General features: G+C 36.7%; 2 protein-coding genes across 2 annotated transcripts in view; both read right to left on the bottom strand.

Annotated features, from left to right (window-relative positions):
* Positions 1 to 700, bottom strand: part of Guca1c (guanylate cyclase activator 1C) — a 29,218-nt gene extending 28,518 nt beyond the window's left edge. Inside the window, 1 exon segment of the mRNA XM_015478386.2 lies at positions 445 to 700. Coding sequence (XP_015333872.2) covers positions 445 to 648 — 204 coding nt within the window. The 5' untranslated portion in view covers positions 649 to 700.
* A 3,449-nt stretch (positions 701 to 4,149) lies between these two features.
* Morc1 (MORC family CW-type zinc finger 1) overlaps positions 4,150 to 13,745 on the bottom strand; it is a 150,879-nt gene continuing 141,283 nt past the window's right edge. The window contains exons 27-28 of the mRNA XM_015478275.2: positions 7,962 to 8,156; positions 4,150 to 4,954 (exon numbers count right to left, since the gene is read on the bottom strand). Coding sequence (XP_015333761.1) covers positions 4,808 to 4,954; positions 7,962 to 8,156 — 342 coding nt within the window. The 3' untranslated portion in view covers positions 4,150 to 4,807. The remainder of the gene's footprint in view (positions 4,955 to 7,961; positions 8,157 to 13,745) is intronic.

Raw genomic sequence — 13,745 nt, 5'->3', positions numbered from 1 at the left:
AGACAACATGTTGGCTAATTTGTATTGATTTTACCTGCTAATTTAGATGCATTCATGATTTTAAAAGCAGATTCCTGTAATTTGCTTTTCTATAAAATGTCACCAATGCATTAAATACTTTGAAAACAGTCTTTGTAAATCAATCCACACTTATTAGATTTGTTTAAGCGATAACATTAGAATTCCATGCTGAGATTTAATTTGGTTTTAAAATAACTCCCTACATGCAGAACATTTCCAAGGGTGGAGAGGCTAGTTCCCAATTATTTTCATGCCGTCTGTGCCAAATGTGTTTAAATGACTGACTTACCTACAAGCTGTGGGTTGTCTGGAAACTTCTCTGTTTGGTGGGCTGCACACATTTTTACCCATGGCAACATTATAGGGACAAGAAAAAAAGGAAAAATACAGAATCAAAGCTGAATGAAAAGTAAACAGTCTTACCTTGTTGGTGTCAAAGGTGTTATAAACTTGATCAACATGTTCATTGGCCTTTTGATTCAGACCTTGCAGACCCAAAAGTGCCTTAAATTCATGTAGCGTTTGCAGGCCAGATGGATACTCCATCATAAATGCTCTGTACCACACATAGGGGTCTTGTGCAAGAATTCCTGTCTGATCACCAGCTATGGATTCCCCATTCCCCATGGTGATTTGAAATCTCCGGTCTTTTTCTCAAGTTGTTTTCATGTAAGTTCTCTCTTCATTTAGTCTCTCGCTCTTCACTACTGACATATGCTCTTGGAAAGCTACTCTAAACCTCTTACTAGCTACAGGCTAAATAAGAACAGAAAGCCAGTGAGATTAACTTATCTGTACAGTTTTAAGACTGAGGTCACTCACCTCTGATGGTATTATGCTTAAAGCATCCCAGAGGATGGTTTTCTACAAAGAACAAGGGCAATATTTTTTTAGTGAGTGTGACCTTTGTCATCTTGTTGGTCATCCACTATGCCTACATTATCAACTAGCACAGTGAGTCCAGGTGAAGGAACTTTTCAGGTGTTTTGAAATAGTAACTTTTCATTGCTATTTTACGGATGTGGAAACTGAGACTTGTGAATCCAAGGAATATTTCAGTGGGTTAGGGGAGGTGGAACAAAGTCTAGCATAGGTTCTAGACATTATCCCATCACTTACTAACTTCATTGAAATATTATCTTCTCAAGTACATTCCCCAATCTAAAATTGTAATATGAGTATTTGTCTATTTGTTCCTGATAGTCTAAACATAAATTTAGATGAAGAACATTTTTCTCAAGGGAAAATTATACGTTTGGAGTATTGTTAAATTAAAAGGAAGTCTATGTATAAGAAAGGAATCATGGCTAGAGAAAATCAGATGATTGGTGGTAAGTCAAGCTGTGGATGTAGTAGCAAGTCGAGTCTGGTCTGAAGATAAAAGAACATACATGGCTGTGTCTTCTGGCTTCCTTTTTTGTTGGTTTTTGTTTTTCTCTTTGTTCCTCTTTTTTGTCTCTCAAGTTTGTATCTTTGTATGCTTTCTTCCTGCTAGTTTTGTCTCACTTCAGTTCCCAAGCTAATCTAATCTTGTCCTGGCTAAGTCCCAATTGCAAATGGACTTGAGAACTGAGTCAAAGAACCTAAGAGTGTATCCACCGTCCAGTAACGGAAACAAAGCACCTCAAGTGGTCCTCAAGCATCTTGCTATCAATCATATGCAGGATCAGATTCCCAGGTGGAATGCAATTCTGTTAATCCTGAATTCTGGTTACCACCTCCTAACCATAGATGGATCTCTGCGTTAGTCCTGGACTAATTACCTATTTAATAAATCCCCGGTTCCCCAAGAACTGGAACCATTAGACCTGAAATAAACTGTCTTGACAGGAAGTGGGAGTGGTTAAAGTGAATATGATTAATTCTGTTTCAAACATATCAGTGCAGACTTTCAGTAGAACATGCTCTACTTCACAACTAGAGTTAAATAATAGGTGGACGAATGAGTCATAGTAATTTGTAACTCATTCAGGTGGAAGTATCACTTGAAACCATTACAGGAGATGAGGTTTCTTACGTCGAGTCAAAAGAAGCTGAGACAGGGGTGCCTGAGCCCTGTGGATGATCCAGGTAGGAACTATGCTGAATATTCTGTCAGCATTCTCCTGGGGTGTTTTTCATCAGATTCCTTACATGTCTGCCAAAAGGATGCCCAGAAGACTGGCTTCTTATCACCATGACCTTCTATTCATCACCTGTTTTTACACTGAAGGAAAAATGGATACCGATGATGGCAGAAGAAGAACAAGAACGTCCCTTGTGGAGGAAAAACTTTAGATAATACAAGAATCCAAGGACTTAAAACACAAAAGCTGTGTTTCTTCACATAAATTACACATATTAAAGTGTATATAAAGATGAGTTGCTGATGCAAAATAAAGTTTTAAACTATCTCTACTATGAGATTTCTTACATTGAATACGATATCTGTTTCCAAAAATCAGGAATTGTTTGGTGTAAAACATTAACCAGTCATAAGGAAGTGGGGAAATATCTTCATTTATAATATGTCAAAGAATAATTCAAATAATTACAATAAATATAATTATAAATGTGAAAAATGCTTGAAGAAAAATGTAAACTGGTACTCTAGGACACCAAGACTTGAACATATAGAAAGGTATATTTTGATATTGAATTTAGAAAAGCTTCATTTAAAAAAAAAATAAGTTCATTCTCTATATATTATTCTATGCTACAACCACAAACTCAAGAAAATGCAAATAAAACTTAGGGGGTAGTAGCTACTGAAAAAGTTAATTCTAAGTTTTTTTTAAAATTTTTTTCTTTAGTTATATATGGACACAATATCTTTATTTATTCATTTTTATTTTTATGTGGTGTTGAGGATCAAACCTAGTGCCTCACACACGAGAGGCAAGCACTCTACCGTTGAATTACAGCCTTAGCCCAATTCTAAGTTTTAATGAGAATTTAACAGGTAAGTATACACAAGAAATTATAAAAAATAAAATTATTAAATATCCTTACCAAAACAACCTGGGTCTGGCATGAGAAAATACTGAGCAATCAGTGAAAAAGCAGAGGGACTTTTTGTTTTTTTGTTTTGTTTAAAATACAAAGAGCAATCTAACATACAAAGACAGCATTGAAGATTAGTGGGGAAAGGATTGATTATCCACATGATAATTCTGGGACAGTGCTGGGGCTATGTGGAAACACATATACACACATACACAAACAAAATGGGGTTTCTGTTGGGGAAATAGCCCAGTGGTAAAGTGATTGCCTAGTGTGCTTGAGGCCTTGGGTTCAATCCCCAGAGGAAGGAAGGAAGGAAGGAAGGGAGGGAGGGAGGGAGGGATAGATTTCTTTACTTCTAACCTACATTAAAACAACAAAGACATATCACGTTTAACCTATTTGATCAGCAAGATAACAGTGTGACAATTCACTGGGTAGCCAAAGGTATGAAGAAACAAATGTTCATACATTACAGAGGAGGGTATTTTAATGTAATTTTTATGCAGTGTTGTTAGGCAATGTCTACTGTAATAGCATCTATATATCTTTCACTCTGCAATACACCTTGTTAGGTTTGACAGAAAAAAATTGCAAATGTGTGAATTATAAGGATATTCACTATTATAAGGATACTCACGATTATATGCATGCAAATCCAAAAGAACAAAAAAAATTAATAAATATCCATTGATAAGGGAATGGTTAAGTATATTTGGGAATTTCCACAGAATGGAATTATGAGGAATAGTTAAAAATAACAAAATATGATCTCATTACCTCTTAGTACATTATATATTATTACATATATCCATTCTGATTTGAAAAGTTCTTGATGGTATTCAGAGAGAGACAATGCAAGATCATCTTTTGGATGAAATTACATCATATTTCCAGTTATATAATGGTCAACATGGTTTTACATACATTGAGTGTTTGGGAGTAGATTCACAAGTGATTGGTAGAACAAACTAATATAGAATTTCAATAAGAAAACTAGTAAGAGCATGCTTCTTATGAGGAATAATTAAGGGGCTAAGGACACAAATGAATGAAGAATTTTCATAATATCATATTGAACACATTCCACATTTTGTACTATGTGCATTATGCAAATTAAGATTGTACAATTCCACAAATGAGTCTTAATGCTTTTATTGATTTTGTTCAAAGCTGAAGACATTTCTGAACAAACAATGTAATCAGTTATTAAGGAAAGTGTTAAAACAGTTTCTTACATGTGTCTAAATATAAAAATACAATTCTTAGCATCTGTTATATATATGTTCTGCTTAAGAGATTTATTATTTAAGAGATTTATTATTTAACTATAATTAAATCGTAAAACAATCACATAAACTTTAACTCAAAGATGTTTTGGAGGATTTATACTTTCTGCTTTCCTGAGGATTGGCTGCAGTGGAGAAAAGGTACAATATCTTTCAACACACATTTCAAGAGAACAAGATTCTACAGTCCTTTGTATATTGATTTTGAAATCCACTGTTTTCGAGCTCTTACAATTATCTTAGTAAAAGCAAAATTTAAGCTTAAGTGACATTTTCATTTGTCTTAGTAGCTTGCATGAAGATTAGAGAACTCTAAAAATTATTTCCAAGAAACAAAAAAATAGGAAATAGGGTTGGCAAATTTATAAATTGCAGATCAGTCTCCATCTCTAAAGTATACAATTTTTTAAAGTTGGAAGGTAAAAAAATTTACAATAACAATAAAGAAAGGAATTTTTTAAAAATCTTCCAATTTTCTTATTAGCATTTTTGAAAGGGAATACCTTTGCTGACTTTTAGTTTTGAGAAGTCCTTCCATTGCTCTCTAAAGGGAGACCATGCCCTGCAATACTTTGTTTAACGGGTCTAGAAAGGAGATTATCTTCTTTCAGCAAAGCTTCTAAATAAACGTCAATCTGCTCCAGGTCATCTGCTGGACCACCCTGGAAGAGAGAAGCGATACTCACACCAGGGAAAGCAGCTGAGAGTTTACTCACGTTTTCTGGGCAGGCTCCTGACAGTCTTCTCTATGATTCATGTAGCAACAGAACCTGTCCTGTGTTTGAATAATGCTTTTAACCTTTTCCAAGTGTTTTCTCGTTTAATCTCATTTTATGCTCACAAGGGGCTAGGAATTCATATCGTATTTTCTTCTCTACTGGAGGTTAGTTCCACTGGCATTTTCCTCCTTTTTAAAAATTACTTGTCATATCACTTGCCCCTCCCCACCCCCATGTCATCCTTTTCTGTTTTAGGCTCTCGTGTCCTATTTTAAAAATTTATGAATCTTCAGCCTTTTAGGCCAAACCAGAAAGATAAAAATTTGGCTTCTGTTTCTCCTCTTCCTACTATAGCCTCTTTTCTCCCAGCCTCTGCCTTGCTGCCCTGCTCCGTCTCTCTATCCTTCCTTTCCCACTCCCCCTCAGCTCCACATCGGTGTAATTTCACAGTCTCCTTCCCTGGGCTTCTGGATCCCTGGACAGATCCATGGGATATGCTAAATCTCTCTCCTTCAGGCCCAATCAGGGAGTCGACTATCTCTCCAACTGAGCAGATGGATGAGGAGACTGTTAGGATGGACCTTCCAAAAACTATCCCAGTTTTACTACTGTCCCACCAAGTGTCCAACTCCTTCATCTTCATCTCCTCTTCCCTTTCCTCAGTCCATTAAATATGCTTCAGCTTTATTCCTTCTGCTCTAGACTAGCTCAGTTTTCTAACAAGGGTTCCAGTTTTGTGACTGGGGTCCTGTTCCTGCAAAAGGGTTTCAATGACATTGATATTTACCTAAGTTTCCAAATATAATAACCACAAAGAGTTCCCTGTGGCTCTTGCTAACACAGCCAGGACTTACCTTTTAGGTATAGTCTAATCCTTTGGCTATTAGTCTCTGCCTGGCAGATGAAACTTCCTCTTAGGACCTTACGTGGATTTTACACTCCGTTTCTTGTGTGTCTGCCCTACTCTTATCTGCTTCAGGCCCATCACAACTCAGTTCTCTGTTTTATTTTACCACAGTTGCTCCAGTAGTCAGAAAAGTAATGATGGAAACTTTAAGTGGTGGAATGAGAGTGATAAATATATTTGAGTCAGAACTCTTTGGGTATCTTTTCAATGATACTAGGTAAAAGATTTCTATTCTGCTGGCTAAAGTCCCTCACATCCCTACTAAACTTTGTGAATAAAGCAAATTTAACTAATATAATTATCTTGGCTAGTCTGGGAAAACTGGCCAAGGTAATTAGCCAAGGGGTTTGGTATTGAAGATAATTTTTTAATTTTTTAAAAAGTTAGTAAATTATTATTCTTTCATTTTTTTCTCTAGCCAAACAGATTTTCTATGCTGAGAATCAAAAATTTTTAAGTTTTTTTTTTTAATTCTCATTAAGTGGTATTCAATTTCTATGATACAGAATTTCTCTGTTCTTTCAAGCGTTCACTGTTATTAAAACCAAAATTGTCACTGAAACCCTACCATGCCCAGGTTCCATTCCAATCTTTTTATTTATAAAATCATTTACATGGAAAAGCATTTATGGCCACAAGACCACAAGGAGCTCTGCTAAATCCCACTCTTACAACAATAATGAACTTGAAAAACTGGCTGAAGTGGTGGTGTTGATAGAAGCACGAATACTGTTACCATAATGTAGACATAGCATTAATCATTCATTTTTATTTTAATAGCGTAGCATTTTAATTGTGCCTATATTACTGAAGGGGGGTAACTTCTCTTTCAGCAATTTACCAAATAGTAAGCAGAAACATTTTCTGCATTTAATTTCTACTTAATATAAGAGAAACTTCATGTAAACTAAAAGATGTATATGTTTTAAAGGGAAAATAAACTTTCACCTTGAAATGTTCACAGCTAGGACTGAAACCCAGGCAGTTGGGCTTGAAAGTCCCATTTTATACCAGTGTGTGGCCAGTCTCCTAGTCGCTCCACTATCTAATTCATGGGCAAGGTCATCCCCATCCATCCTCCAGGTTTGGGGGCTGGGGAAATAGCTCAGTTGGTAGAGTGTTTGCCTCATATGTACTAGGCCCTGGATTCAATCCTCAGCACCACAAAAATAAATGAGAGAGAGACAGAGAGAGGTTGGCAGGCAACACTGCTCATGTTTGGTTTTATATGTGGGCTCAGCTGTGAAGTGTATGTGCTTCATTCACCAGGACCATCCTCCAGGCTTTCTATAGGGGACACAGTTCTCTTACACAGTTCTCTCCTGGGAGGATTCTGTCTCCTGTCCCTGCCCTCAGGGCCTGTATCTGAGGATAAAATGTCATGGGCTCCCTAAACTCCACTGTCCTGGCTTGCATTTTTCAATTTATTTCTAGAACCTATAGAAATACTTCTCAACCTTGGCTAATACATTTTAATTTTTACTACATTTCTATGTGCTGTCACAGAAATTGAGCTCTTCCTCATTAGTTCAATCTATCATAGAAACTCAATTCTTTATGCATTAAAATATACAAAGTCATCTGACAGTAACTCACACTTCCATATGTTTCCTGGCCTCTCCAACCTCTCCTCTAAGATTAGGAGGGTTTTTTTTTTTTTTTAATTTCTGTATGAGGATAAAAATAAAATATCTTGCTTCCTGACCAAGTTGGGAAAAAATTCTTAATGGACACATGCTATTGAGGAGACTCAAAAGTGATCGATCATTGTCTTTTACCAATAGAATGGCATTAATTGCTCTTATTATCACTGTAAGAGAACAATTAAAAATTCTGATTTTTTAAGAAAAAAAGAATGAAATTTTATAAATATTCTTATATTTTTTTCCAAAATTCATTTATTGATGATTTTGATACTCTTTAAGTGGCAGCAAGGATGGGGTTAGGTGACTTGTCCCAGGTCAGTAAGCAAATGATGATGTTAGGAGGGGAGTCTAGCCACAGAGCATATTCCTATTACTCATATACAGTGTCATCACTCACCAGCTGAAGTGTCTGCAACAACATTGCCAGTTTTACACGAAGATTCTTCAGTTTATCCTCAGTAGTTTTTCTTTTTTGTTCACAGTGTCCCAGAGATATTTCATTAAGAATTCCTCTTCTATTTGCATCATGGATGATGCACTGCATTTTTCTTTTTATTTTCTTTTCATATTGGACCATGTAAACATTCTGGATCTGGGAACGTTTTTTAAACAGTCTTAGTATGTTTTTAAAATATTACCATTCCCCCTAATAAATGAGGTGATTTCATATTCCAACTGCACACATGTACCAAGCATCAACCCTGCATCTAAGTTTGACAGGTGGTCCAAACTGAGGACACCTTTAAGGAACTAACTCTCTGATGGGAAAGGGAGAGAGAGGAGGTAATATGCACCATATTCCTATAATTATAAGAACTGGAGAGGCACACCAAGGTAGACTCAGAGACCCTTGCTTTGGAATGAAGAACTCCATGAATGTGAATTTCTTCTCCCATTAGCAATGTAAAATCATTCAGTGCACAAAGGTGGAAGGTTCCTGTGGCCCACTCTCCACAGCACCAGCAGCTCATGGACAATGACAGATGGCCAATGCTTGGGCCACCTTAAAGATGATATGTTATTTGTGACTCAAGTGTAGTAACTGTAAAGCACAGAAGCTACAGAATGAGGAATTTTGTTTCCTCACTCTGTGTACGTTCTTTATCCTACTGTGAAGAGTATGGACTATTAACCATTGACCTCTTGCTAATTCAGGGGTCATGGCTGTTTTCCAAGATGGCATGTTGTGCTTGGGGATCTCATGAAGCAGGATCGGCAACAGAGAGGAAAGATGCTTCAATTTTAGAATGGCATTAATTGCTCTGATTACCATTATAAGAGAACAGGGGATATTCTGAGAAAAGAGATACAGGGAAAAATCCCATTTTGACAAACATTTTAATGTTTCCTATAATAAGAAGATTTCTGAATTCTAACATGACTGGGTTGCAAGGAGAATTGTAAAGCAGCCACGTTCATCTCTTGGGCCTGCCCTGCCCGCTCACCGCCATACATCACCTTCATGAACACAAGTAGACCCTTCTCAGGCACTGCCCACACCATCACTATTACACACTCTGCTCTCACTAGTTTCTCTTCTTTCTATGAAATTATTTAAACAAAAAAATCTTGTATTATCTATAATTCTAATAAACATCAGTACTTTGTAAATTTGAGGCATTAATTATAGGTGATAGAAAAATACAATACGTAAGGTAGTCTTTGTCCCCAAGAACTTTCTAGTTGACAGCATGAGCTAATTCAAGTATGCAAACTTTATATCTTATGGGAGAAAGGGTACTATGTCCCCAGGTAAGGCTTGGGTATTGTTAGAGTTGATAGAAGGGTGAGGAGTCTCCATTCAATTAAAGAGCATGGAAATCCTGACTTGGAGTACTTGACTTGGGGTTATGTGAGCAACTCACCTCGATATGTATACACTTCACCCACCATTAGTAGAGAGGAGTATGTGGGAGCAGGGACCAAACAACACTCCATTTTGGCATCAAGCATGGGCCGCGTGTGTGGATAATAATATGTTAAAGACGAAACTAATTCTCAGGTTTGCAGATGGCTATGTAAAGAAATCTTAGATTTTTAGTGGCTTAAACTTCCTGAAAGCTGGTGTTGGGCACCAAGAATTAGACTCTGAAATCCCTGGTCTGTGTCCACCTGTTCTCACCTTGTTTCCTGAGTTCTAGGACTCATTCTTCTAAGCATTCACCAACCTCATTCCTGCCTCTTGCTCCTGCTGCTTTCTCAGTCCAGTAAATTCAACTCATATTAGCACAAAGCTCCTTCCCTGCTTCAGGTCTGAGATGCCCCTTGCCCACTGTTTCTGAAAATCACCTCCTTCTTCCCAAACACACCATCGCTGTGCCTGGCCCTGCACAATTATTTTATGGCAAATTATATCATGATTACGTATTTATGGGTTTATCATCTGTCAATATGTGCCTCTGAATTCCTTTTCCTTTGTGGGTTTGTTATCTGTCCCTCCCTCTTTACATATAACCTCCATGTAAAAAGGATTTATTTTTATTCCTCTCCACATTTCCAAGGTCTGGAACATAGCACTAAATAGCAGGGAGTCAAGAGAGCAGATATGCAGCAATCACAGCAAGAGAATTTCAAACACATGGAGCCAGCCTGCTTTTCCAGGCTGCAAACATCTTGGAGAGGAATCTGCTTGTTTGTTTTGTTTTGCTTTGATTAATGTATATATTGAGCAATGATCAAAGCATGGTAATTAACATATCATATCCATCACCTTAAACTTTCATCATTTCTCTATGATGAGTATATTCAAAATCCTCTCTTGTAACTTTATGATGACTTATGTTTCAAATTGTCTCTTGTAATATACATATATAATTTATATGTACATATATAATACATTGTTGTTAGCTATAAGGAATCCACTTTTGAACATCTTTAATTCATCCTATACAAAGTTGATGACTTAAAACTAAGGCAACAACTACCTCTAGGAGGCTTCTCAGAAGCTTCTCAGAGGTTTCAGGAAAACCTAGGGGTTGTCCTCTCCCCTGGCCTGAAGGTCAAGGACAGTAAATGATTCAACCCAGGAGGGCAGAGTCACAGAGCAGAATTAAGATTTGAAGGATATGTCAAGATCATTGTATTGTCATGAGAAACTAATTAAAAAAAAGTGTTGAAGGAAAGAATATTCAACAAAGATTTAAATCTTCTGCCTTGAGTTCAGAAAATCCAGCTCTAGCAACTTTGCAGTGCCACAATCTTAACAAGCTATGAAATAAAGAAGACCTGTGGGATCTACAGCTTTTGTACCACACAAAAGGGGGTATTCATGTAAGAATTTCTACAGGAAGACACTACAGCAGAAATAATCAACTACGATTCAATACATAAATGTTAAAATCCAGATGCAAAGGTACCTACTGAATGCTGCTAGGATACATATTTGGATAAGATAGGATTACTAACTTCAAGGACTTTGTAATCCAGTTGAGGAGAAAATGACACAAGAAATTATTGTAATAGAAAGTAGACATTTTAATCAATGATAAAATCAAGTTTTTTAGGTTCTCTCATAGTACAGAGAGGTCATAATTTATTTCAGACAGCAAGACAAGGCAATGATTTTGTAAAAGATTATCATGACAAGTTCTAAATAGAGTGGGAGGTCTTCAAGGGACCCACTGTAGGCTGGGAGTATGGATAAGCTAGGGGGCAGCATGTGGCAAGGCTCCGAGGTAGACCAGGTAATGGAGGTTGAAGTGATGTTGAGATATTCATTTTAGATGGAGCAAATGACTTTTGAGCAGAAATGAAAAAAAAAGATGGCAGTTCAGGTCGGATGGTGCAGGGCCACTGTGGCCGGAACACCTACCACTCTAACAGCAGTTACAAAAACTACGGATGTAGTTGAGATGAGGTAACTTTCACCAAGTATTCTATGTGGATTTCTTTATTAACGGTACACACCCTAAAGCAAATGGCATAGATTAGTCCTTCACGTGGATTTCAAGAAAAAATTCGTATGGTTCTTATAACCATTTGCCTAAAGCCACTGGTTATTTAGAAAGTCCTTAAGACCACACAGTTTCATTGTTAGGAAAGCTATGATTTTAGTTGTTCCCTATCTCAGTTTCAACAGGAAATCCTGCCTTCTTGACTGTTTAGCTTACTTTGATCCTTTGAATCTCACTTGTCCTGAATATCAAGAAGATTCTAGTCATCCTATATGCTAACACTGTTGACCCTAACACTTATATTATTCACTCTGACCTCCAAGACCCAACAACCTGGCTCCTTTACTGACAGTGTAGACACTGGGAAAAATATCACTTGTAAATACATATGAAAAGGAAAACATAATTGGATAAACTTCAATGATGACAGTCTAATTCTTAACCGATTTCTAAGTTTTATAGCGTAAGTGTATAAACCGGGGTTCCTGATCATTAGATGAAAACCTGTGGGACAACACCACTCTCCATAGCCAGACTTTCATTTGGGATAATCAATTCCTGCTGGGCACTAAGCCAACCTGCTACCACACACACACACTATACCTAAAGATTCCACTTTGAGCATCTTTACTACATACATCTCATGTTATAATTTCAAGGTCTCAAATAATTTGAAGACAATTCTTCAATATCAACCTGCTGAGGAGCTATAATAGAACTACCGCAAGTAATATGTGCAAACTGTTTCACAAAGATCAAGCACTGAAGTCTGGATAAGTATAAGATGGGGGAAAAGTAGTATAATGGAAAGAACTTAAAAGCAGGACAAATTTGAATTGAAATCCCAAATCTAATACTTATTTGCACCATGGCATTGGGATATTATCTTTCTGAATTTCTATTTCTTCATTGCTAAAATGGAGATAGTGGCACTTGCCTCCCAAAGCTGTAAGGGTGACATTAGGTAACATACAGAAATGGACTTTAGCATCTGGCTCAATCAATCACAATTCCATATTAGTTGATTAAAATAACATTAGTGCTAAAATAGGGGCAAAAACAAACTGAAAGTAAACTTTGTCTTTTATTCTACATAAGAAACATTGACAAGATAGCTTCAAACTGAAATGTTTAATTCCTGTTTTTTTTTAAAAAAAAACATTATTCAGAAAACAAATTTACTTTGCAGTTAAACAGTAATGAGAAACTAAGTACAATCTCCTTTCATTCCTAGTTGCTTAGCATAGTCAACCAGACACTCAGTCTGAAACATTAGAGGCAAACATACCAACAAAGGTTTTTAAATTTGGGAAAGCTAAAAAATTGAATATATTATGATGATAGTGCCTTTATAAAAAGTAATTTGGTTTAGGTTCTAATTTTCATTTCAAGTCTTCCTAGTCATATGTCTTCTGAGAATTCACAATTCTTTTTCACTTACAAAGTATGAATATTCAAGTATACATCATTCTCTATAAAAGAGATGAGGCTTCAATGTTTATAGCAGCCCAATTCACAATAGTGAAACTATGGAACCAACCTAGGTGTTCTTCAACAGATGAATGAATAAAGAAATTGTGGTATATATATATATACAATAGAATATTACTCAGCCTTAAAAAAGAATAAAATTATGGCATTTGCCAGTAAATGGATGGAGCTGGAGAATATCATGCTAAGTGAAATAAGCCAATCCCAAAGAACCAAAGGTTGAATGTTTTCTCTGAAATGTAGATGCTAATTCACAATAAGGGTGGGGCTAGGGAAGAATAGAGGTAGTTTGTATTAGACAGAGGGGAGTGAAGGGAGGAGAGGCAGTATGGGGGCAGGAATGACAGTAGAATGAATCAGATATTATTACCCTTTGTGCATACATTATATTACATGACCTGTGCAACTCTATATCATGTACAACCAGAAGAATGAGAAGTTATACTCCATCTCTGTATGATGAGTCAAAATGCATTCTAGTGTCATGTATAACTAGAATTTAAGAGAGAGAGAGAGAGAGAGAGAGAGAGAGAGAGATAGAGATATGAGGCTCTCTTCTTACAGCTGTGCTTTGAAGAGCTCCAGGGGAGCCATTCACCTCCTAGTCTTTATACATGTGCATACTGTTATGGTAGTTTCCAGAAGAAGGCTATAGGCACCAGCACATGGAAGAAGATGCTAATGTATGTGCTGGTGATGGAGCTGGTGTAGGTCTGAGAAAACACAGGTAAAGTGTGAATGATGACCTGACATCTCAGTATTGATCTTGTGCCATGAAAAATTCTAGGCTCTTATGG

This window comes from Marmota marmota, unplaced genomic scaffold (genome assembly GCF_001458135.2).
Source record: "Marmota marmota marmota unplaced genomic scaffold, marMar, whole genome shotgun sequence".
NCBI classification, from domain to species: domain Eukaryota; kingdom Metazoa; phylum Chordata; class Mammalia; order Rodentia; family Sciuridae; genus Marmota; species Marmota marmota.
The sequence above is the reverse complement of the archived record's forward strand: the minus strand, read 5'-3'. Positions and strand labels throughout refer to the sequence as shown.